This window comes from Corvus hawaiiensis, chromosome 4 (assembly GCF_020740725.1).
Source record: "Corvus hawaiiensis isolate bCorHaw1 chromosome 4, bCorHaw1.pri.cur, whole genome shotgun sequence".
NCBI classification, from domain to species: domain Eukaryota; kingdom Metazoa; phylum Chordata; class Aves; order Passeriformes; family Corvidae; genus Corvus; species Corvus hawaiiensis.
This window is the reverse complement of record NC_063216.1, coordinates 79348472-79372352: the sequence shown is the minus strand read 5'-3', so window position 1 is coordinate 79372352 and position 23881 is coordinate 79348472. Positions and strand designations below refer to the sequence as shown.

General features: G+C 69.1%; 3 protein-coding genes across 4 annotated transcripts in view; 1 reads left to right on the top strand and 2 right to left on the bottom strand.

The window, feature by feature from the left end:
- Window positions 1–15226, top strand: part of MAPK8IP2 (mitogen-activated protein kinase 8 interacting protein 2) — a 16035-nt gene extending 809 nt beyond the window's left edge. The window contains exons 2-12 of the mRNA XM_048301899.1: window positions 4885–4990; window positions 5244–5483; window positions 7422–7524; window positions 7637–9838; window positions 10377–10452; window positions 11438–11610; window positions 11697–11806; window positions 11886–12005; window positions 13115–13185; window positions 13790–13888; window positions 14933–15226. Of these exons, the coding sequence (XP_048157856.1) occupies window positions 4885–4990; window positions 5244–5483; window positions 7422–7524; window positions 7637–9838; window positions 10377–10452; window positions 11438–11610; window positions 11697–11806; window positions 11886–12005; window positions 13115–13185; window positions 13790–13888; window positions 14933–15005 (3373 nt within the window). The 3' untranslated portion in view covers window positions 15006–15226. The remainder of the gene's footprint in view (window positions 1–4884; window positions 4991–5243; window positions 5484–7421; window positions 7525–7636; window positions 9839–10376; window positions 10453–11437; window positions 11611–11696; window positions 11807–11885; window positions 12006–13114; window positions 13186–13789; window positions 13889–14932) is intronic.
- Window positions 15227–17237: 2011 nt separating this feature from the next.
- LOC125325151 (vegetative cell wall protein gp1-like) lies at window positions 17238–21885 on the bottom strand. Its single transcript, XM_048301898.1, has 3 exons — window positions 21774–21885; window positions 20091–20489; window positions 17238–20008 (listed from the first exon to the last, which is right to left on the bottom strand). Exons 1-3 carry the CDS (start codon window positions 21883–21885, stop codon window positions 19446–19448), a joined length of 1074 nt encoding a protein of 357 aa, XP_048157855.1. The 3' UTR covers window positions 17238–19445.
- On the bottom strand, window positions 21079–23752 carry LOC125325272 (extensin-like). Of its 2 annotated transcripts, none has more exons than XM_048302166.1 (2): window positions 23186–23752; window positions 21079–23144 (listed from the first exon to the last, which is right to left on the bottom strand). In XM_048302166.1, exons 1-2 carry the CDS (start codon window positions 23301–23303, stop codon window positions 22189–22191), a joined length of 1074 nt encoding a protein of 357 aa, XP_048158123.1. In that variant the 5' UTR covers window positions 23304–23752; the 3' UTR covers window positions 21079–22188. The 2 variants fall into 2 exon arrangements, with proteins under 2 accessions (XP_048158123.1, XP_048158122.1); XM_048302165.1 differs by having other exon boundaries at window positions 21079–23166; window positions 23197–23752.
- Window positions 23753–23881: the final 129 nt, after the last annotated feature.

Genomic DNA, 23881 nt, shown 5'->3' with positions numbered 1-23881 from the left:
GGTGCGGGGCTGCGGGGTCGGGGTGCGGGGTTGGGGTCGGGGTGCGGGCCGGGCTGGCGCAGTGCGGGGCCGAGGCACCCGGCAGCGGGATGGGAAGGGCAGCAGGCGGCGGTGAGGGGCACCTGGGCGGCCCCAGGGATGCGGGAGCTGCGGAGAGAGAGGAGCGGGGGACAGCGGGGCTGCGGGATGTGCCCTTGGCTGGCTGTGGCCTGGGCTGGGCAGGGCTCCCCTTCCCCGGGATGTCCCTGTCCCCAGGATGTCCCCTCCCTGAGCATCCCCTTGCTCGGGCTGTCCCCTCCCTGAGCATCCCTGTCCCCGGCCTGTCCCCTTCCCTGAGCATCCCTGTCCCTGGGATGTCCCCTCCCTGAGCATCCCCTTGCCCGGGCTGTCCCCTCCCTGAGCATCCCTGTCCCCGGGATGTCCCCTCCCTGAGCATCCCTGTCCCTTCCCGGGCCGCTGCGCAGCGGGACCTCGGGGTGTCCCTGCCCGCGGTGGCGCAGGGAGGGGACGCCACGGCCTCGCTGGGGCTGCTCGGCCCCGGGACCCCCCAGCCCGGCCCAGCCCGGCCCAGCCCAGCCGGGGCAGCGGGAGCTGTGCCCGGAGCCATCCCGAAAAACGCGGCCGATCCATGGGGGTGCCGCGGCTGCGCTCGGCTCTCCCTGAGCATCCCCAAACCCGTCAGGGAATGGTGAAGGAGAACCCAAACCCGGCCGTGCCTTTCCTAAAGGAACCCCGGGGAGGGGTGCCCGGCCCGGCTTGGGGTGTCCGGTGGGGTGGGAGCCCCTGGCCGCAGAGGGAGAGGCCGAGCAGGCGGGAACGGGATGGGAATGCTCGACGTGGGAATTCTCGATGTGGGAATTCTCGACGTGGGAACGCTCGACGTGGGAATTCTCGATGTGGGAATTCCAGGCGCACACGCAGCCGGGCCTTGGGATGGCTCCCGCCTCCCGCTCGGGCCGCGGCAGCCCCAGGTGCCAGTCAGGAGCCCCCGGTCACCAACTGGGGTGACCACAGGGTCAGGTCCGGCTCCCTGCGGGCCCTTCCTGGCCTCGGGAGCAGCCGGGCACGGAGCGGCCGGGGGACACGGCCGCTCTGGGGGTCCCTTCCCCCGCTCTGGGGGTCCCTCCCCACCGCTCTGGAGCCGCCTCCCGGGCCGTGTCCGGGGAGCGGGGCTGGCAGGGATGAGGAAATTCCATCCGCCCGGGGCCTGCGCCGCCGGCAGCGCCCCCGGGGAGCCGGGCCTGGCCGCGCTGGCACCGCCGCCTGTGCCCTCCCCAGCCCCGCCTGGCCCCGTGCCCTGCCGGGTGACGCTGGGTCCCTTTGGGGTCCCCTCCGGCCCGGCCCGGCCCGGCTCGGCTCGGGATGGTGGCAGTGGGGTCACTCGGATGCCGTGGGGGGGTCCTGCTGCTGCCAGCCCTTCCCGATCCCCTCTCCGTGTGCGGGGCTGGGTGAGACCCACCCTGTCCCTGTCCCCTCCCTCGGCTCCGCTCCTGCTCCGGCGCCTCGGTCCCAGCCGGTCCCCGGAGTGTCCCCGAGGTGGGCACGGGCGCTGTCCTTGCTCCCGGCGCCGTGTCCCTGCACACACAGCCAGGGCGCTGCCCTGCACCCCAGCGGGGTCCCCGAGGGGAGATTGTGGGGCTGGATTGGCTCTCACTGGTGGTTCCATCCCATCACCGTGTCCCATCCACCGTGTCCATCCTATCCAATCCCATCCCATCCCATCCCATCCCATCCCATCCCATCCCATCCCATCCCATCCCACTGTGTCATTCCCGTCCCACCGGAGTATCCCCACCCCACCGTGTCCACTCCATCCCATCGTGTTATTCCCATCCCGCTGTGACCATCCTATCCCACTGCAGTGTCCCCATCCCACACCATTCCCACACCACTCCCACCAGTCCCACACCATTCCCACCATTCCCACACCCTTCCCATGTCCCCCCAGCCAGGACAAGGCCAGGAGCAGGAGTTGTTCCCCCAGTGACCCCGGGGTCCCCACCCCAGGAGGACTCAGCCCCACTGTCCCTGTCCTCCCCGGGTGGCCACGGGACCCCTGCTCGCCCCCGGGAGGGTCCTGGGGCTCTTCCTGCAGGGGGGCAGCTCCCGATATTCCCTGGGGTTGGGGAGATGGGCTCTGCACCCTGACATCCTGAGGCTCTGCACCCCATCTCCCTGGGACTCTGCACCCCAAAGGGCTCTGCGCCCCGATATCCCAGGGCTCTGCTCCCCGACATCCTGGAACTCTGCACCCCAAACCCCCGGAGCTCTGCACCCCAGCATCCTGAGGCTCTGTACCCCAAACCCGCGGGGCTCTGTACCCCATCACCCTGGGACTCTGCACCCCAAAGGGCTCTGCGCCCCGATATCCCAGGGCTCTGCTCCCCGACATCCTGGGGCTCTGCACCCCAAACCCCCGGGGCTCTGCTCCCCGACATCCTGGGCTCTGCACCCCAAACCCCGGCGGCTCTGCACCCCAAACCCCCGGGGCTCTGCACCCCAAACCCCCGGGACTCCGCACCCCAAACCCCCGGGACTCCGCACCCCAAAACCCCTGGGCTCTGCACCCCAAACCCCCGGGGCTCTGCTCCCCGACATCCTGGAACTCTGCACCCCAAACCCCGGCGGCTCTGCACCCCAACATCCCGGGGCTCTGCACCCCAAAACCCCCGGGCTCTGCACCCCAAAACCCCCGGGCTCTGCTCCCCAACACCCCGGGGCTCCGCACCCCAACGCCTCAGGGTTCTGCACCCTGAAACCCTGGGGCTCTGCACCCCAAAGGGGTCTTGTGACATCCCAGAGCTCTGCACCCCAACACCCCGACAGACCCTGCTCCCTGGCACCCCAAAGGGCTCTGCACCCCAAAGGCTTCCGAACCCCCAAAGTTTCTGCTCCCCAGCGCCCTGGGGCTCTGCACCCCAAAGGACTTTACATCCCAACACCCCAGGGCTCTTCACCCCGAAAGGCTCCCCTCCTCGACACCCCAGGACCCTTCACCCCACAGCCCCCGTGCTCCCCACTCTCGTCCGGGCTTTGGGGTCCCACTCAGCCCCGTTCCCGCCGCAGCCCCGTTCCCGTCTCCGTTTCTGCCGCTTTTGCCCCAAATCTGCGTGGATTCGGCGCGGCCGTGCCCTACTTCTGGGAATTATGGGATTAGGGGAATCTGCCTGCCGGGGAATCGGGAACAGGCGCGCGGCCCCGTGCCGGGCCCAGGGGCTGCCCGGCGGGGTCTGGGGCGAAAGCGGGAGAGGGGACAGCCCTGAGCCCCCTTTTGGGGTCCGACCCTGCTGCCACATTCCGGGCTGAGCCCACCTGGATGGAAGGTGGCACGGGGTCCCACTGGTGCCCGGGCACTGGCACACACCCCTGGGATCGGGCTGGGGGACCCTGGGTGTCCCCAACCCCGTGGAAGGTGGCAGAGGGTCCCACTGGTGCCCAGGCGCTGCCACACATCCCTGGGGACAAACTGGGGGGTCCTGGGTGTCCCCAACCCCATGGAGGGTGGGCAGAGGGTCCCACCGGCACCTGGGTGCTGCCACACTCCGCTGGGGTGGGCTGAGCAGTCCTGGGTGTCCCCAAACCCATGGAAGAAGGGTTCCACTGGTGCCCAGGTGCTGCCACACCCTCCCGGGGGCAAGCTGGGGGGTCCTGGGTGTCCCCAACCCCATGGAAGGTGGCAGAGGGTCCCACTGGTGCCTGGGTGCTGCCACACATCGCTGGGGTGGGCTGAGCGGTCCTGGGTGTCCCCAAACCCATGGAAAAAGGGTCCCACTGGCACCTGGGTGCTGTCACACCCTCCTGGGGACAAACTGGGGGGTCCTGGGTGTCCCCAACCCCATGGAAGGTGGCAGAGGGTCCCACTGGTGCCCAGGTGCTGCTGGGGGGCCCTGGGTGTCCCCAACCCCATGAAGGGTGACCAGAGGGTCCCAGTAGCACCCAGGCCACATCTCCCACCTTGCCAAGCGCCGCCAAAAGCCCAATTTCTGTTTTCCGACCCCAAATGCTGCCGGGATTTCTCTCCCTTCGCTGTATTCCCGCAGGAGCCGCTGGTTTCCATGGCACCCCCGTTCCCTGGGAATGCGCTCAGGGCCCCTCCGGCTTCCCGGCCTCGGGGTGTCGCAGCCTGCGTCGCCTTTGTCACCCCCCGCCCTGCCCGTGTGACCCTCCAGTGACTCCCAGTACCCCCCAGTGACCTTCCAGTGACCCCCCCAACAGCACAGGTCACCCCAAACCTGGAGGGGGGGCACTGTCCCCTCCCCACCTCGGCTCCAGGGATTGTGCCAGGAATTTGGGACATTGGCGGTGGCCTTGGCACCTCCGCCCAGCTGGGTGGTGACAGCGGTGTGGTGACGTGTCCCTGTGGCACCCAGGGGTGACAGGGGTGTGGTCACGTGTCCCTGTGGTTGTCCCGTGCTGGCACCCAGGGGTGCCAGGGTTTGGTGGCATCTCCCTGGTGATCCCAGAGGTGACAGGGTTTGGTGGCATCTCCCTGGTGCTCCCAGGGTTTGGTGGCATCTCCCTGGTGCTCCCAGAGGTGCCAGGGTTTGGTGGCATCTCCCTGGTGCTCCCAGGGTTTGGTGGCATCTCCCTGGTGCTCCCAGAGGTGCCAGGGTTTGGTGGCATCTCCCTGGTGCTCCCAGGGTTTGGTGGCATCTCCCTGGTGCTCCAGGGGTGCCAGGGTTTGGTGGCATCTCCCTGGTGCACCCAGGGTTTGGTGGCATCTCCCTGGTGCTCCGAGGGGTGACAGAGTTTGGTGGCATCTCCCTGGTGCTCCCAGAGGTGCCACCCATGCATGGGCGGACGTCCCCGTGGTGCCACTCTGCTGTCACTGTGCCATCGGTGGCCGGCCGGGCTGTCCCTGAGCTGTGTCCCCACTGTCCCCAGGCCCCCCCAGGACATCAGCCTGGAGGAGTTCGATGACGAGGACCTGTCGGAGATCACGGACGATTGTGGCATCGGCCTCAACTATGACTCGGACCACTATGAGAAGGTGCCAGAGCCTGGTGGCCCGTGGGGACACCGAGGGGGCTGGGGGGACACTGGGCTGGCACAACTCACCCGCAGTGGGGCCACCTCTCCGCTGGCTCTCAGCCCGGCTGGGCGCTGAGGCAAAGGGGACGAGCCGGGCGTCCCTTGTCCCCTCTCGGCCACCCTTCCGGGGCTGGGGACGCTGCCACCCCCTCGGTGTCGCGGAGGGTGGCCCGTGGCTATCGCCGCGTCCCTCACACGGTGCCACCCCGCAGGACTGCCTGGTGCTGGAGCGCGGGGAGCAGCCGCACCCCGTGTGCACCTTCCAGGACGACTTCCAGGAGTTCGAGATGATCGACGACAACGACGACGACGACGAGGAAGAGGAGGAGGAGGAAGGCAACGAGCTGGAGGCGCCGCCGTCCCCCTCGGCCTCGCCCATCCCCTCGCCCGCCTTGGAGGAGACACAGAAGCACCGCCCCACCACCCTCAACTTGACGGCCGCGGGCACCCAGGTGAGGCTGGGGTGGCCTCGGGGTGTCCCCACGCCGGGGGTCACTGTCCCCTTCTCCCCCGGGGTCACTGTCCCTTCTCTCCGGGGTCACTGTCCCCTTCTCCCCGGGGTCATTGTCCTTTCCCCCCCGGGGTCACTGTCCCCTTCCCCCCCGGGGTCATTGTCCTTTCCCCCCCGGGGTCACTGTCCCCTTCTCCCCCCCGGGGTCACTGTCCCCTTCCCCCCCGGGGTCACTGTCCCTTCACCCCCGGGGTCACTGTCCCTTCTCTCCGGGGTCACTGTCCCCTTCCCTCCCGGGGTCACTGTCCCCTTCCCCCCCGGCTCACTGTCCCCTTCCCTCCCGGGGTCACTGTCCCTTCTCCCCCCGAGGTCACTGTCCCCTTCCCCCCAGGTCACTGTCCCTTCTCCCCGGGGTCACTGTCCCCTTCCCCCCGGGTCACTGTCCCCTTCCCTCCCAGGGTCACTGTCCCCTTCCCTCCCGGGGTCACTGTCCCCTTCCCCCCAGGTCACTGTCCCCTTCCCTCCCAGGGTCACTGTCCCCTTCCCTCCCGGGTCACTGTCCCCTTCCCTCCCGGGGTCACTGTCCCCTTCCCTCCCGGGGTCACTGTCCCTTCTCCCCGGGGTCACTGTCCCCTTCCCCCCAGGTCACTCTCCCTTCTCCCCGGGGTCACTGTCCCTTCCCTCCCGGGGTTCTCCGTCCCTTGTGCCCGTCCCCACCGCGTGTCCCGCCGTTCCCGGCCTCGGGGCTCCCCCGGGGGTGTCCCCGCCGCGGGGGTGTCCCCGTGTCCCCGCGCACGCGTGCCGGGGCTGGCCCCGGGCCACCGCAGTGTGTGGGAAGCCGCGTGCGGAGCGGCTGCAGCCGCCGGCGTTGCCAGGGAACCGGGGGCCTTCGGGAATTTCGGCCCCCTCTCCCCTCCCCTTTTCCCGGGAGGGCCCCGCGCGCTGCTGGGCCGGAGGGGCTCTAGGGGGTGGCGGTGACCGCAAGGGGACAGAGCCCGGGGGTCCTGAGCCGCCAGGCCCAGCCGGGTGCCAGCGCTGCTCCGTCATCCCTTGGGAGAGGGGGTGGAGCCCCTGGATCCGCCCGGATCTGACCCATCGAGGGGTCCCGGGAGGAGGCGACATCCCGGTCCTCGGTCCCTGTGTCCCTGTCACCGCTAGCAGCCATCCCTGGGTCCCCGGAACGCATCCGTGTCCCCCCAGAAGCCATCCGTGTGCACCCCGCCCTGTTCCTGTCCCCTCCTTCCCCTCCACCACCCTTTTCCCATCCTCCCAGATCCTGTCCCCCATTCCCTGTCCCCCCAGCGCCCATTCCCTGTCCCCTCAGCGCCCATCCCGGGGGCTGTGGCCTATCCCATCCCTGTCCCCCCATTCCCTGTCCCCCCATTCCCTGTCCCCCATCCCTGTCCCCTCGGTGCCCACCCCGGTTCGTGCCGGGGGCTCCGGCCGCGCTCCCTAATCTCTCCTCCCGCCGGGATTCTCTGGGATTAGCGCTGCCCGCCTTTCCCGCCGGGACTAATCCGCAGCTGCCGCCGCTCCGGCGGGACCTTCCCGGCCATCCCGGGGGCTCCGGGCATTCCTGGGGCTCCCAACACCCCCCGCGGCCCTCGGGGGTCGGGCAGTGCTCGTGGGGTCTCACGCGGGTGTCCCGCGGCTCAGCGCCGGTGCTGGCGCATCCCCGCGGCGTTTGTCCCCGCGGCGGGCACCGTGCCCACCCCGTGCCACGCCACGCCGTGCCGTGCCCGGCTTCGGGCAGAGGATCCAGCGATGCGGCGGCCCTAATCCCGATAAACCCCGGGCACGTGGCGCAGGGGCTGCCAGGCACCTCCGAGCTCCCCCCTGCGCCACCCGCGGGGTCCCCCGGAGCCCGCAAACGCTCCTTGGGGGGGTCACCCACTCACCCTCCTCCCCCCCCCCCCCCCGGTCTCTGCTCTTCCCGCAGGATTCCCTGAACAACAACGGCAGCTTCGCCCCGCCCGCCCCCCGCCCCAGCTGGCAGGACGCGCTCCTCCACTCCTCCTCCTCCTCCTCTTCCTCACACACCGGTGAGCGCGGGGCTGGGGGGTGCCAGCGGGGCTGCGGCGATGCGGGGGTGATGCCGGGGATCCCGCAGCCGCCCCGCGGGGTGACCCCGGCCCTGTGTCGCCCTTCCCGCAGGACACTCGTCCCCTCACGCCTGCATCCTGGACGGACCCTGCCTGGAGAGCCCGCCGGGCCCCGGGGGGGCCCCCCCCTCGCTGCCGCCCTCCCCCTTGGACTCGCAAGGCAACAGCCCCGAGTCCCTGGCACATGGTAACCCATCGCCCCCGAGAGCCGCGCCCGATTTTAACATGAACCTCATCTCCGCTGCGCTCCGAGCTCCGCTCTCCCCGCCGCGCCCCCGCCAGCCGCCCCCGCCTCACCCCTGTCTCTCTCCAACAGGGCCCGCGGCTCCCCCCGGCGCCCCCGACGCCGCCCCCCCGCCCCAGGCCGCCCCCCAGGCCCCCACGCAGCCCCAGGGCGGCGGCAGCCCGGGGTCCCCCCGCCCGCAGCCGCAGGCGCGGCCCCGGCCGGAGCGGGACGGGGCTCCGGGCGCGGGTCCCGCGGAGCCGCTCAGCTCCGACGGGGAGGGTCCCCAGTCCGGCCGGGCCGCCAGCGTGCGCGGCCACCCCTCGGGCTCCTCGGACACCACCTCGCCCTCCTCGGACCCCGGCATCGAGGCCGACCTCACGAGCCGCACGGCCAAGCCCTTCCTGCCCGGCGGGCGGCGCGGGGACGAGCTGAGCTCGCCCGGCTCCGACTCGGACGGGGAGCTGGAGGCGGCGTTCGCCGGCGGGCGCCTGGTCAGCAACATGATCTCGTCCATCTCGGAGACAGAGCTGGACCTGAGCAGCGACAGCAGCAGCGGCCGCTCGTCCCACCTGACCAACTCCATCGAGGAGGCCAGTTCGCCCGGCTCCGAGGGCGAGCTGGAGCCCGAGCTGGAGGCGCCCGGCCTGCTGGGCATCAAGGACTCGCTGCTGCTGGACAAGGGCAAGGAGGATGAGGAGGAGCCGGCCGAGAGGGGCCCGCCCGAGCGTGGCGTGGTCAGGAGGGAGAGCCTGGCCGAGCTGAAGGTGGACGCCTACTACGACAGCCTGGACCCGGCCGACGGCCCCGCGCCCGAGGGCCAGACCGACGTGTCCAGCGCCAGCCCCCTGGACCTGAAGATCGACCCCGACCACAGCCTGGAGAGCATCCGCCGCTCCTTCTACCTGCCCGTGGGGCCCAAGCTGATGCCCGAGGCGGACGAGGAGGACAACAGCGAGTACGACTCCGACTCGGAGTCGGAGCCCGACCTGAGCGAGGACTCGGACTCGCCGTGGCTGCTCAGCAACCTGGTGAACAAGATGATCTCGGAGGGCTCGTACCCCATCAAGTGTCCGGACGAGTGCTTCCAGAACAGCCACTCGCTGTGCGACACCATCTCGCCCGCCTCCGACCTGGAGCCCGAGATCCTGAGCGAGGCGCTGGACGAGGAGCCGGGCCCGCGGGACTCGCCGGTGGCGCTGGGGGACGCGGCGCGGTGCCAGCGCGGTGCCATCGAGCTGGTGGACATGGAGACGCTGCGCAGCTCCCTGGCCGAGGCCGAGCACGCGGCCGCGGAGCCGCCGCCGGAGCCGCCGGCCGAGGAGCCGGGGCCCTTCCTGTTCCTCAGCAACCCCACCAACGACACCATCGCGCCCGTGTGCCCCGGCCGCCCCGTCACCCTCGGCCGCCTGGACGCCTCCGAGGTCCTGGCCACCTTGGGCTGCCGCCCGGCACCGCCGCCACCGCGGGCATCCCCCGGCGCCGAGCCCGCTGCCGCCACCACCACCGGGGATCGCCGCCCCGCCAGCCCCCGGCGCTGGGCCCTCGACGGGGACCTGGACTCGGGGGTGCTGGAGGCCGACTCCATGATCGACGACGTCCGGTTAGCGCCCGACGCCGATCGCGCCGCGCTGGACGTGTCCACGGCCAAGACCAACCGCGGCTTCGCCATGGCCTTGGAGGAGGCCGAGCCGCCCTTGGTGGCCCCGCGCAGGGCCAGCCCGGCCGGGGACGGGACGGTGCCTCCGGAGCCGCCGGCGCTGGACGAGTCGCTGGCCTACGACTCGGTCAAGTACACGCTGGTGGTGGACGAGCACACGCAGCTGGAGCTGGTCAGCCTGCGGCGCTGCACGTCCGTGCTCAGCGACGACAGTGACCTCCTGAGGGCCTGCGACGATGAGGTGGCCTTCGGGGACGGGCTGGTGGCCCCCGACGCGCGCAGCTCCTCCGAGGACTCGTCCCCCGAGGCCGACCTGCAGTTCTCCAAGAAGTTCCTCAACGTCTTCGTCAACAGCACCTCGCGCTCCTCCAGTAAGTGGCGGTGTCATATCGTGACGTGTCGTGACATGTCCTGACATGTCGTGACATGTCGTGGTGTCCTGGGCTGCTCTGTGGGACCTTGTCACACCGGCTGCCCTCCCTGTCCTGCCCCAGCCATTCCCGTGTCGTGGCATGTCACGATATGTCACGATATGTCACGACATGTCACAGTGTCCTGTGCTGTCCTGGCTCTTGTCACCCCGGCTGCCCTCCCCGTCCTGGCCGTGGCACCATTCCTGTGTGCCATGTCACAGCACGATATGTCACGATACGTCCGGGATGTCGCGACATGTCCTGAGAGACAGGGCAGGCTCACAGTGACCACAAGGGTCCCCAGCCCTGCTCTGCTGGGCAGTGTCCAGCTGGGACCCCCAGAAGGGTTCTGACCACACGAGCGCCCCGAGGCTCCTTCAGGGACCCGGGTGGGCTGTCCCCGTGGGGTGGCAGCTGTCCCCTCAGGGACACGGGTGGGCTGTCCCCGTGGGGTGGCAGCTGTCCCCTGTCCCCGCTGGCATCGCTGTCCCCGCAGGCACGGAGTCCTTCGGGCTGTTCTCGTGCATGGTGAACGGGGAGGAGCGGGAGCAGACCCATCGCGCTGTCTTCAGGTGAGGCCACCCCAGGTGACACCCGCGGGCACTCCGAGGGACCCCAGCCCCTGCCAGGGACACCCCGAGGGACCCCCAGCCCCTGCCAGGGACACCCAGGGTCCCGCAGTGCCACCCCAGGGCCCCCTGCCCGCTCCTGGTCCCGCTGTGGCTGCCCCAGGGTGCCATGAGGGGGTGTTTTGGGGTGACCAGGAGGTGACAGACGTGCGACTATGGGTTTGGGGGTGACCAGGAGGTGAGGGGATGTGAGGTTGGGGTGAGCAGAAGGTCAGGGATGTGGGGTGTGGGTTTGGGGGTGACCAGGAGGTCAGGGGTGTGAATTTGGGGTGACCAGGAGGTGAGGGGTGTGGATTTGGGCTGACCAGGAGCTCAGGGCTGCAGAGCCGTGTCTTTGGGGGTGATCAGGAGCTCAGGGCTGTGGGTTTAGGGTAACCAGGAGTTCAGGGCTGTGGGTTTGGGGGTGACCAGGAGCTCAGGGCTGTGGGTTTAGGGTAACCAGGAGTTCAGGGCTGTGGGTTTGGGGGTGACCAGGAGCTCAGGGCTGTGGGTTTGGGGGTGACCAGGAGTTCAGGGCTGTGGGTTTGGGGGTGACCAGGAGCTCAGGGCTGTGGGTTTGGGGGTGACCAGGAGCTCAGGGCTGTGGGTTTAGGGTAACCAGGAGCTCAGGGCTGTGGGTTTGGGGGTGACCAGGAGCTCAGGGCTGTGGGTTTAGGGTAACCAGGAGCTCAGGGCTGTGGGTTTGGGGGTGACCAGGAGCTCAGGGCTGTGGGTTTAGGGTAACCAGGAGCTCAGGGCTGTGGGTTTGGGGGTGACCAGGAGCTCAGGGCTGTGGGTTTAGGGTAACCAGGAGCTCAGGGCTGTGGGTTTGGGGGTGACCAGGAGCTCAGGGCTGTGGGTTTAGGGTAACCAGGAGCTCAGGGCTGCAGAGCCGTGTCTTTGGGGCTGACCAGGTGCCCACCCCGTCCCTCCGCGCGCCCCCCCCCAGGTTCATCCCGCGCCACGAGGACGAGCTGGAGCTGGACGTGGACGACCCCATCCTGGTGGAGCTGGAGGAGGACGATTACTGGTACCGGGGCTACAACATGCGCACGGGCGAGAGGGGCATCTTCCCCGCCTTCTACGCCCACGAGGTGGTGGGCCAGGCCCGCGATGCCATCGGTAGGAGCCCGAGCGGCCCTCGGGCATTTGGGGAGGGGGGTCCCGGCGCCTTCGGGCCGCCCTCTCCTTGCCCCGTTGCCCCGCAGGCCTGAAGAGGAACCCGTGCTGGGTGGAGAGGTTCAACGTGCAGTTCCTGGGCTCCGTGGAGGTCCCGTACCACCAGGGCAACGGGATCCTCTGCGCCGCCATGCAGAAGGTGAGCAGGGGGCGGCGGGACCCCCGCGGGGGCGGCGGGAGCCCCGCTTTGAGCCCGCTGCGCCCTCCCTGTCGCCCAGATCGCCACCACCAGGAAGCTGACGGTGCACCTGCGGCCCCCGGCCAGCTGTGACCTGGAGGTGACGCTGCAGGGCATCAAACTCATCCTGACCGTCACCGAGTACAGCGCCGAGCACGAGGTCCGCGGGCACGGGCGGGGGGCTTGGCGTGAGCGGCAGGGGAGCGGTGGGGGGCTCTGGGGTCGGGGGGGACCGGGAGGGGAGGGGAGAGGCTGCTGTGGGTTTGGGAGTGACGAGGAGGGGAGGGGTGCAAGGGTTTGGGTTTGGGGGTGACCACGAGGTGAGGGGAGCAGGGGTCTGGGTTTGGAGGTGACCAGAAGGTGAGGGGAGAAGGTTTGGGGGTGACCAGGAGGTGATAAAGGGAGCAGGGATCTGGGTTTGGGGGGCAAAAAGGAGATTTGGGGGTGACCAGGAGGTGATGAGGGGTGCAGGGGTCTGGGTTTGGGGGGCAAAAAGGAGATTTCGGGGTGACCAGGAGGGTGAGGGATGATGGGGTCTGGGTTTGGGGGTGACCAGGAGGTGATAAGGGGTGCAGGGGTCTGGGTTTGGGGGGCAAAAAGGAGATTTGAGGGGGAGACCAGGAGGGTGAGGGATGATGGGGTCTGGGTTTGGGGGTGACCAGAGGGTGAGGGGAGCAGGGGTCTGGGTTTGGGGCAAAAAGGAGGGGAGGGGTGCAAGGGTTTGGGTTTGGGGGTGACCAGGGGGTGAGGGGAGAAGGTTTGGGGGTGACCAGGAGGTGATGAGGGGTGCAGGGGTCTGGGTTTGGGGGGCAAAAAGGAGATTTGGGGGTGACCAGGAGGTGATGAGGGGTGCGAGGGTCTGGGTTTGGGGGTGACCAGGAGGTGATGAGGGGTACAGGTGCCTGGGTTTGGGGGTGATGAGGAGGTGAGGAATGTGGAGGTGTGGGTTTGATGGTGACCAGGAGGTGATGAGGGGTGCAGGGATCTGGGTTTGGGGGGCAAAAGGGAGATTTGGGGTTGACCAGGAGTCAGGAGGGTGAGGGATGTTGGGGTCTGGGTTTGGGAGTGACCACGAGATGAGGGGAGCAGGGGTCTGGGTTTGGGGGTGCCCAGGTGGTGAGCGGAGCAGATTTGGGGGTGCCCAGGAGCTGAAGGGTGCGGGGCCGTGCGTTTGGGGGGCCGATGCTGAGGAGGGGCACAGATTTTGGGGGTCTCTGGGCAGCCCCGCCCAGCTGCCCACACCCGCTGTCCGCCCCTGTCCCGCCGCAGTTCGAGCGCTGCAGCCACTTCTTCCAGATGAAGAACATCTCCTTCTGTGGGTGCCACCCCCGCAACAGCTGGTGAGCCCCCCACGGGACCCCCACCCCACCCGCGGGCACCCCACGGGACCCTGACCGCACCCACGGGCACCCCAAGGGACCCCCAGCCATCCATGGGCACCCCAAGGGACCCTCACCCTGCCAGGGATGCCCCAAAGGACCCCAACCTCATCCAGGGGCACCCCAAGGGACTCCCACCCACCCGGGGACACCCCGAGTGACCCCCACCCACCCATGGACACCCCAAGGGACCCTCACCCACCCGGGGACACCCCAAGGGACCCTCAACCCACCTAGGGACACCCCAAGTGACCCCCACCCACCCACCCATGGACACCCCAAGGGACCCCCACCCACCCATGGACACCCCACGGGACCCTCACCTCACCTACGGACACCCCAAGTGACCCCCACCCACCCATGGACACCCCAAGGGACCCCCGCTCTGTGCCAGGGACCCCCCACCCTCTCATCTCCCCCCCCAGTGCCACCCCAAAGCCCCCTGCCCGCTCCGGCTCCCCTCGCTGTGCATTCCCCCGGGCTCTGGGGGTGCCCCCTTGCAGAGCCCCCCCCCGGGCAGGTTTTGGGGTGCCCCCCTGACCCTCGTGCCCCCTGGCCCCCGCAGCTATTTCGGGTTCATCACCAAGCACCCCGTGCTGAGCCGCTTCGCCTGCCACGTCTTCGTGTCCCAGGAGTCCATGAGACACGTGGCCGAGTGCGTGGGGTACGTGGGGGCGGCGCGGGGGGGGCACGGGGGGCTGGCTGGCATTTTGGGGTGTCCTGGCTCCCGCAGGTGCCACGCAGATGCCACCGTCCCCAGCGTTCCACCGAGAGCAGGTCCCGGGCACCCTCCCGGTGGCACACACAGCCTGGGCAGGGGGGCACGGCCAGGGGACAGGGGAGGGCGTGGGGAGGGGGTCCCCACTTTTCTGGGGCTGGGTGCCGGGGAATTGGGGGTGCCAGGGGGGATGGGGGTGCCAGGGGGATGGGGATTGGGGGTATTGGGGATTATGGGGGGTCTGGGTGCCAGGGTTTTGGGGGTGCAGAGGCTCTGGGGGTACAGGAGGGCCGGGGGTGTGGGGGTGCAGGGGGTCTCACTGAGCTGGGGCTGGGGGGGCTGTGGGTGCTGGGGTCTGGCAGGTTTGGGGGGTTTGTGCCAGATTTGGGGGTCCGGGGGGCTGTGGGTGCCGGGGGTCCGGCTGTGCCAGGTTTGGGGGTACCAGGGGTTGGTTGTGGGGGTCTCGCTGGGTCTGAGGGTGCTGGGGTTGGGAGTTCTGGGGGCTGTGGGTGCTGGGGGTCCGGCCGTGCCGGGTTTGGGGCTCCTGTGCCAGGTTTGGGGCTCCAGGGGGCTGTGGGTGCTGGGGTCCAGCCGTGCCGGGTTTGGGGTTCCTGTGCCAGGTTTGGGGCTCCAGGGGGCTGTGGGTGCTGGGGGTCCGGCCGTGCCGGGTTTGGGGCTCCTGTGCCAGGTTTGGGGCTCCAGGGGTCTGTGGGTGCTGGGGTCCAGCCGTGCCGGGTTTGGGGCTCCTGTGCCAGGTTTGGGGCTCCAGGGGTCTGTGGGTGCTGGGGTCCAGCCGTGCCGGGTTTGGGGGTCTTGTGTGAGGTTTGGGGGTCCGGGGGGCTCTGGGTGCTGAGGGGCTGGCAGGTTTGGGGGTCTTGTGGCAAGTTTGGGGGTACCCGGGCGTGCTTGCGGGGGTCTCCCTGGCTCTGGGGGTGCGGGGCCCTGCGCCCCCTCCCCTCCCTGACCCCCTCCCCATTCCCACCCCCGCAGCCGAGCGTTTCAGGAATACTACCAGGAGCACCTGGAATACGCCTGCCCCACAGAGGACATCTACCTGGAGTAGGGGGGCACCCGGGGGGGCTTCCCGCTCGGTCTGACCCCCGGTGCCCCCCCCCGCACCCGCCGCAGCCCCCTCCGCACGCCCCCCCCCGCTTCTCGGAGGGCCGGGGGTCCCCTCGGAGGATGACACAGCCCGGCCGGGGGTCCCCAACGGGGGCGGGGGTGGGGCGGGGGTCCCGAGTGGCCCCCCCCTGCATGAGCACGGCCAGCCCGGGGGGGCAGCGGGGGCGGCCGCGGGGATTGGGGGGCACGGGGGGGGTGGCACCCGAGGGAGCGCGGGGCACCGGGGGGGGCTCCGGGGGGCGCTTGGGGTGAAGGGGGGGGGGGGGGACATCTCCGCGCACCCCAAATCCTCACCGCCGCCCCACCCCCCCCCCCCAAAAAGGAACGGGGGTACCCCCAGAGCTGCCCCCCCCCCTCCCCGGGTCTCCCTTCGTGTCGGTGTCCCCCGGATGTCCCCCCCCGCCACCACCGCTCCGCCAGCCCCGGCCCGGGGGGGCCGCGCTCGGGCCCCGGGGGGGTCCCGGGGCCGCCCCCTCCTCACTGCTGTGCCTGGCGGTCCCTTTGCTTCGGCCCCTGTCGCGCAGCGCTATCGTGACTCTATCGCCACCCGCTCGATGTCCCGATATTTATCTGTAACTCAGCAGCCAGAGGAGCCACTGTGCCAGCCCCGGTTGTCCCCACGCCGTTGTCACCCACTTGGTCTTTCAATAAAATATATGCTTGGTGTGAGCTGGGGACAGTGCGGGGACAGCGCGGGGCAGGGTGGGGACAGTGCGGGGACAGCGCGGGGACAGTGCGAGACAGTGTGGGGACAGCGCGGGGACAGCGCGGGGACAGCGCGGGGACAGTGCGGGGACAGTGCGAGACAGTGCGGGGACAGCGCGGGGCAGGGTGGGGACAGCGCGGGGACAGCGCGGGGACAGTGCGGGGACAGTGCGAGACAGTGCGGGGACAGTGCGGGACAGCGCGGGGACAGTGTGGGGACAGTGCGGGGACAGTGCGAGACAGTGTGGGGACAGCGCGGGGACAGCGCGGGGACAGTGCGGGGACAGCGCGGGGACAGTGTGGGACAGTGGGGGACAGCGCGGGGACAGCGCGGGGCAGGGTGGGGACAGTGCGGGGACAGCGCGGGGACAGTGTGGGACAGTGTGGGGACAGTGTGCGGGCAGTGCGGGGACAGTGTGGGGACAGTGTGGGACAGTGTGGGACAGCGCGAGGACAGTGCGGGGCAGTGCAGGGACAGTGCGGGGACAGTGTGGGACAGTGCGGGGCAGTGCGGGGACAGTGTGGGGACAGTGTGGGACAGTGTGGGACAGTGCGGGGACAGTGTGGGACAGTGTGGGACAGTGTGGGACAGCGCGGGGACAGTGCGGGGACAGTGTGGGACAGTGTGGGGACAGTGCGGGGCAGGGTGGGGACAGTGTGGGACAGTGTGGGGACAGTGTGGGACAGTGTGGGGACAGTGCGGGGCAGTGCGGGGACAGTGTGGGGACAGTGCGGGGACAGTGTGGGACAGTGCGGGGACAGTGTGGGGACAGTGTGGGGACAGTGTGGGACAGTGTGGGACAGCGCGGGGACAGTGCGGGGCAGTGCAGGGACAGTGCGGGGACAGTGTGGGACAGTGCGGGGCAGTGCAGGGACAGTGTGGGGACAGCGCGGGGACAGTGCGGGACAGCGCGGGGACAGTGCGGGACAGTGCGGGGACAGCGCGGGGCAGGGTGGGGACAGTGTGGGGACAGTGTGGGACAGTGCGGGGACAGTGCGGGGCAGGGTGGGGACAGCGCGGGGACAGTGTGGGACAGTGTGGGGACAGTGTGGGGACAGTGTGGGACAGTGTGGGACAGTGCGGGGACAGTGCGGGGCAGGGTGGGGACAGTGTGGGGACAGTGTGGGACAGCGCGGGGACAGTGTGGGACAGTGTGGGGACAGTGTGGGGGACAGTGTGGGGACAATATTGGGGACAGTGTGGGAACTGTGGTAGGGCACTGCTGGGACAGTGCTGGGGGCAGTGCTGGGGACATCCCAAAATTAATCCAGGGACACCTCAAAATTCACCCAGGAACACCCCAAAACTCATCCAGGGGAACTCCAAAATTCAACCAAGACATCCCAAAACTCATCGAGGAACACCCCAAAATTCACCCAGGGACACCCCAAACCTCAACCACGGGGGCCTGTCCCTCGGTGTCCCCCCATTGTCCCCCCCGGATCCGAGTGACCACAGGAGCAGGCGGAGCTTTCTTATAAATTTATTACATAATAATAATAATAATTAATAATAATAATATAATATAAGAAACATAGATCTCTGTGGGGGATGTGTATCACAACGTCGAGGGCGGGAGGCGAGTGGCCGCCCCTCCGTGACTCCGGAGAAGGAGAAAGCTCCTCCGAAAATCCCAAATACAAAATTAAGGGTGAAAAGTCAAACTGACCCTGGGGGAAATTAAAAACGGAACGAAAACCCACAGGTGAGTCCGGCTGGGGTGGGGGGGGACGGAACCGAGAGTGTGGCAGGGCCGGGCTGTGCACATGCAGCGGGCGTGAGGGCGTGGCACATGCATGGGCAGTGAGGGGGTGGCCGGACAGTGGTCAGCCGGCCGGCCGGACAGCGGCCCTGCCACGGATGGGGTTGGCAGGGCCGTCCACCCCACCCCCGGGGAGCTGAGTGGCCCGGGGGGGGGCTTTGCTCTTTGTCACAGTCGGGGGTACGGACAGGCGGATGGAGGGGGGCGATGGCGCCGGGCTGGACAACGGAAAAATATCGACAACTTGGGAAAAAAAACCCCTTTGGAAGCGGGGGAAAAGAAAAGGAAAAGTGTCTCCCTTTGTACAGCGGAAAAACCCGAGTGGTGGAGAAGCCATGAGGGAATCACAGTAACCGCCGCGGCCGAGGGCGGCACGGCCCAGGGACAGCGTGGCCAGGGGGCGGCGCGGCCGAGGGGTTGGCGTGGCCGAGGGGTGGTCAAGGGGGCGGCGTGGCCGAGAGGCCGAGGGGTGGTCAAAGGGTCGGCACGGCCGATAGGTTGGCATGGCCGAGGGGTTGGTATGGCCACGGGGTGGTCAAAGGGTCGGCACGGCCGATGGGTTGGCATGGCCGAGGGGTTGGCGTGGCCAAGGGGTGGTCAAAGTGTCGGCACGGCCGAGGGGTTGGTATGGCCGAGGGGTTGGCATGGCCGAGGGGTTGGCGTGGCCGAGGGACGGTCAAAGTGTCGGCACGGCCGATGGGCTGGCATGGCCAAAGGGTCAACGCAGCCAATGAGTTGGCGTGGCCAAGGGATTGGCATGGCCAAAGGGCCGAGGGGTGGTCAAAGGGCCAGCATGGCCGATGGGCTGGCATAGCCCATGGATTGGCGTGGCTGAAGGATTGGCATGGCCAAAGGGCCGAGGGGTGGTCAAAGGGTCAGCATGGCTGATGGGTTGGCATGGCCGAGGGATTGGCATGGCCAAAGGGCCAAGGGGTGGTCAAGCGGTCGGCACGGCCGAGGGGTTGACATGGCCGAGGGGTTGCAATGGCCAAAGGGCCGAGGGGTGGCCAAGGGCTTGGCACAGCCGATGGATTAGCGTGGCCCGAGGGGTCCATGTGGCCATGGGGTCAACATGGCCAATGGATTGGCGTGGCTGAGGGGTCAGCGTGGCCGAGGGCTCAGCATGGCTGATGGGTTGGCGTGGCCAAAGGGTTGGCATGGCCAAGGGGCCAAGGGGTGGTCAAGGTGTTGGCACGGCCAATGGGTTGGCGTGGCCGAGGGATTGGCATGGCCAAAGGGCCGAGGGTGCTTAAAGGGTCAGCGTGGCCGATGGGTTGGTGTGGCCGAGGGGTCAGTGTAGTCAAGGGGTGACCAAGGGGTCAGTGTGGCTAAGAGGTCAACATGGCTGATGGATTGGTGTGGCCAAGGGGTCAGTGTGGCCAAGGGGTCAGCGTGGCCAAGGGGCCAGCATGGAAAATGGGTTGGTGTGGCCAAGGGGTGGCACGGCTGAGGGGTCAGTGTGGCCAAAGGTTTGGCATGGCCGATGGGTTGGTGTGGCCGAGGGGTCAGTGTGACCCAGGGGTTGGCAGAGCCAGGGGGTGACCACGGGGTCGGCACGGCCGATGGGTTCGCGTGGCCAAGGGATGGCCAAGGTGTCAGCGTGGCCAAGGGGTCAACATGGCCAAGGGGTCGGCACAGCCGATGGGTTGGCATGGCCGAGGGGTCAGTGTGACCCCAGGATTGGCATGGCCGAGGGGTCAGTGTGGCCAAAGGTTTGGCATGGCCGATGGGTTGTTGTGACCGAGGGGTCAGTGTGACCCAGGGGTTGGCAGAGCCAGGGGGTGACCACGGGGTCAGCACGGCCAATGGGTTGGCGTGGCCGAGGGGTCAGTGTGACCCAGGGGTTGGCATGGCCGAGGGGTCAGTGTGACCCACGGGTCAGCGCGGCCGAGGGGCCACGCCGGGGTCAGGGGTCAGTTCGGCTCCCACTCTGCCTTCTCCTGGATGGCTTTTCCAAAGGCAAGGTGTCCCTGGCTCTGGAGGTGGCCGGAGCGGGCTGGCGGCGTGGCCGGAGTGAGGCCACCAGGAATTCCTCCATTCCCGCGGGAATGGGAGGGCAGCGCTTTGGGAACGGCCGCGGGACCGGACCGCGGCCGGGGGGCACTGTGGGGTCCCGGCGGTGGCACCGCGCCACCGGGTGAGTGACCCTGGCTGCGGGCACCGGAACGTCCGGACGGGGCCACCCCGGAGCCGGTGGCACCGCGGGGCACAGGCTGAGGGTGCGGGGGGACACGGGGGGGACACGGGGGGGACACGGGGGGTCTGTGCTGGCAGCTGGAGGGGCCACCCCGAGGCAAAGCCGGTTCGCCCGGGGACCCTGATGCCCTTTTGGGAGTCACTTGTCCAGCTCTGCCACGTCCCCGTGGCAGCGCAGGGGACAGAGGTGGGCAGGGGACAGGGATGAGTGGGGCTGGGGACAGGGATGAGAGGGGCTGGGGACAGGGATGAACGGGATCAGGGGACAAGGATGAGTGGCACGGGGGACAGGAATGAGCAGGGCGGAGCACAGGAATTAATGGGACGGGGGACAGGGATGAGCAGGGCAGGGGACGAGTGGCGTGGGGGACAGGGATGAGAGGGGCTGGGGACAGGGATGAACGGGATCAGGGGACAAGGATGAGCGGGACAGGGGAAGGGGATGAGCAAGACAGAGCTGAAAGGGATGGGGGCCGGGGATGAACGGGCCGGGGATGAACGGGCCGGGGGAAGGGGATGAGTGGGGCTGGGGACAAGGAAGAACGGGGCAGGGCCAAACGAGACAGGGACGAACGGGCCAGGGGCCAGGGACGAAGGGACGGGAGAGCAGGACGAGGAGAGAGCGGGGACGGGTTGGTGGCAGCCCCGGGCGGTCCCCGGGCGGTCCCCGGGCCCGGGCCGGGCAGCGCGGGTGGAAGTCGCCTTCTCTGGCGTGGGGCCTGACTGGGACGAGCCGTGGTGTCCCCGCGGGGCGGGTGACACTCAGTGTTCGCCAACACAGGTACGGCTGCAGCTGCTTCAGCGGGAGCTGGGGGTGCCCGGGCGGGCACGGCCGCGGCTCCGCGGGCGCGGAGCGGGCACCGCCATTTCCGCCCTTCCAGGGGCGAGGAGGAGGAGGAGGAGGAGGAGAAAGAGGAGGGAGAGGAAGGCTCCTCCGAAATGGCGAGAAGGCGTCCAGCTCTCCCGGTCCCAGAGCGAGCTTGGCGCGGAGCGGTTGCGCTCCGCGGGGTTTTTGGCCTCTCGCGACGAGAGGCGGCCGCGGGCGGGTCTCTCTTGGTGGCCCCAAAAAACAGCTGCGGAAGGGGCGGAGACCCGGGGACACCCGGCGGGGATGGCGCCGGGCTGCCCGCGCTCAGGCCACCACTGTCACCTTCCACCGCGAGCCCGTGGCACCCGCAGGTCGCGCCCAAGGAGGGCAGCGCTCGGCGGAGCCCCCCGAGCCCAGAGGGGACACGGGGGTGGCTCCACGCGGGTGGATGCGCTGGGGCACCGCGTCACCGGGGGCACCGAGGGGACACCGAGGGCGCCGGGGGCTGCCGGGGGGGAGGGAGCGCGGGGGGGAGGGAAGGGGAGGTGCAGGGACAGGGGGGACAGGGAGGGACAGGGAAGGACAGGCAGGGCAGGGAGGGGTGGCCAGGCAGTGCCAGGCGGGGGTGGTCAGGCAGGGTGGTCAGTGCCAGGCAGGGTGGTCAGTGCCAGGCAGGGGCGGGCAGAGTGGTCAGGGGTGGTCAGGCAGGGTGGGCAGTGCCAGGCAGGGTGGGTAGGGACAGGCAGGGAGGGCAGGCAGGGGTGGTCAGGCAGGGTGGGCAGTGCCAGGCAGGGGCTGACAGAGTGGTCAAGGGTGGCCAGGAGTGGTCAGGCAGGGTGGGCAGTGCCAGGCAGGTGTGAGCAGGATGGTCAGGGGTGGCCGGGCAGGGTGGGCAGTGCCAGGCAGGGGTTGGCAGAGTGGTCAAGGGTGGTCAGGAGTGGTCAGGCAGGGTGGGCAGTGCCAGGACGTGCCGAGGGGCAGCACCAAGGGGACGAGGGTGGCACAGCCGGGACCAGCGGTGGCCGTGCAGGGCCTTGGCCAAGCCGAGCGCTCGCGCGGGGGCTCCGAGGGGACCCCCGTGTCCCCAAGGCGGGGACAGCCAGGCGTGGGGTGGCACGGCCAGAACAGCCACGGGCGCGAGGATCCCCCATGGGAGCAGCCTCGGGAACCGACAGCCAAAGGAATTCCCAGGAATTCCTCAATCCCACAGCTTGGGAAGGAGCCCGTGCGATGTCACCGGGCCGCGCGTGGCCGACATGCGACATTCCGACATGCGACATTCCCGCGGGGATGCAGAGCGGCTGGAAGCGGCCCGGGATGCCGGGATGGGCAGCGGGCTCCGGATCCATGCGGGATTCGGGACAGCGCCGGGATGAGGGCGTGAGGAGCGGGCGGGAGGTGGCGGAGGGACGGGGACAGAGGGGACACGGAGCGGAGGTGGCAGGGGAGGCACAGGAGGGTGGCACAGGATTGTCTGGGACGGGGTCTGGGATGGGGTGTGCCAGCCTGTCCCTGTGCCCGGAGTGTCCTGGGAATGCCGGACACAGGGGGGGCACAGGGACAGGGTGGCACCGGCCACGAGAGGGGTTCGGGGTGGGTTTGGGGGGGCAGGTGGGATGGATTTGGGGAGGATGGCACAAGGTGAGATGGATTTAGGGATGCAGGTGGGATGGATTTGGGGGGCACAGGTGGGATGGAACAAGGTGGGGATGGATTTGAGGGTGCAGGTGGGAGGGCACAGAGTGGGGCTGGATTTGGGGGAGATGGCACAAGGTGGGTTTGGATTTGGGGGGTGCAGGTGGGATGGATTTGGGGGCACAGGTGGGACGGGTTTGGGGCCGATGGCTCAGGGTGGGGCTGGATTTGGGGGCACAGGTGGGATGGATTTGGGGCCGATGGCTCAGGGTGGGGCTGGATTTGGGGGCACAGGTGGGACGGATTTGGGGGTGATGGCTCAGGGTGGGGCTGGATTTGGGGGCACAGGTGGGATGGGTTTGGGGCCGATGGCTCAGGGTGGGTGGTGGGAAGGTGGCCGGGGTGAGGGCAGGGACTGGCACAGAGGGTTTGCGGGGTGACCGCTGGTGGCACAGCGGGGCTGGCAGGGCGGATCTGGGGACAGAGGCGCTGCCTTGGCCGGGGGGGACTTTGGGGACGTTGTGGGGGCTGCGGGGACACGGCCGAGGGGCAGGACCTGAGCTCGGCATTCCCGCTCCGGGTCCCTGGGGCTGGGGACACCCGGCGGGTGCGGTGGCACCCGCGGTGCTGCTGCAGGTGAGGGGTCGGGAGGTGTCTGGGCTCCCCGAGCCCGGGAGTTTTTTCCCGGGATTGGTTTTCCCGGCTGGTTGCCCACCGGGCCGGCTCCAGGCCCTGCCCCATTCCCGGTTGGAACAGCGGGATGGCAGCCGGGGACGGGGACAGGCCACAGACCCCTGGCGGCTTCCGGAGAACTCCGGGTGTCGCCACGTGGGCGAGGGCTCAGGGACAAGGAGGTGGCACCGGGGACCCTCCTGGGGACATCCCGGTGCCCCGGCACAGGGCAGGGGACACCCCAGGGACATCCCGGGGACATCCCGGTGCCCCGGCACAGGGCAGGGGACACCCCAGGGACATCCCGGGGACATCCCGGTGCCCTGGCACAGGGCAGGGGACACCCCAGGGACATCCCGGTGCCCCGGCACAGGGCAGGGGACATCCCAGGGACATCCCGGGAACATCCCGGTGCCCCGACACAGGGCAGGGGATGTTCCCGGGAACATCCCGGGGCCATCCCGATGTCCTGGAGGATCCCCGGGCCCTTTTCCCTGGCGAAGATTGGAAAGGTTCGGAGACGGGCGAGGGTCAGGAGGAAGCTCCGTGTCCTCCCCTCTTAGCACCAGAAGAGTTTTTAATGCCTTCCTGGGGGCCTCGGCTTTTTGGGACCACCGAGCCCTCCCCTCCCGGCCAGCCGGGCACGCCCTGGCCACCCCCAGCGCAGGGGACGAGCGGGTGGCACCGGGGACACCGCGGTGAGGGGCGGAAATCTGGGAATGCCCCCTCCTCCAGCGCCAAGGCTGGCCCGGAGCGTTCCGGCCCTAAAAGCCATCGGTGTCCCCAGGGCCACCACCAACCCTGGCACCCCCAAACTGGGGGCACAAGCCCCGCTCTGTGCCTGGAAGACTCGGTGTGTCCCAAAACCCAAGTTTTTTTTTTTTTGTAGTTTTTTTTGTTGTTTTTTTTTTTTTTTTTTTTTTTTTTTTTGCTTGTGGTTTGTGATCCTCTGAATCTCTACAAATCCAGAGCGTCTGAAAAGGAGCTGTGGTTTTTTTTTTTGGGGGGGGGGGGAGGTGGGTGGGGATTTTTTAGCTG

Coding starts and splice junctions, on each gene's coding strand:
- LOC125325151 (XM_048301898.1), bottom strand. CDS start 21,885: ATGGATCCGGAGCCCGCTGCCCATCCCGGCATCCCGGGCCGCTTCCAG. Junction 20,490..21,773: donor TGTCGGCCACGCGCGGCCCG/GTGACATCGCAC, acceptor GCGAACACTGAG/TGTCACCCGCCCCGCGGGGA. Junction 20,009..20,090: donor CTCTCATCCCTGTCCCCCAC/GCCACTCGTCCC, acceptor CCTGTCCCCCGT/GCCACTCATCCTTGTCCCCT.
- LOC125325272 (XM_048302166.1), bottom strand. CDS start 23,303: ATGGCCCCGGGATGTTCCCGGGAACATCCCCTGCCCTGTGTCGGGGCA. Junction 23,145..23,185: donor CACCGGGATGTCCCTGGGGT/GTCCCCTGCCCT, acceptor TGTCCCCGGGAT/GTCCCTGGGGTGTCCCCTGC.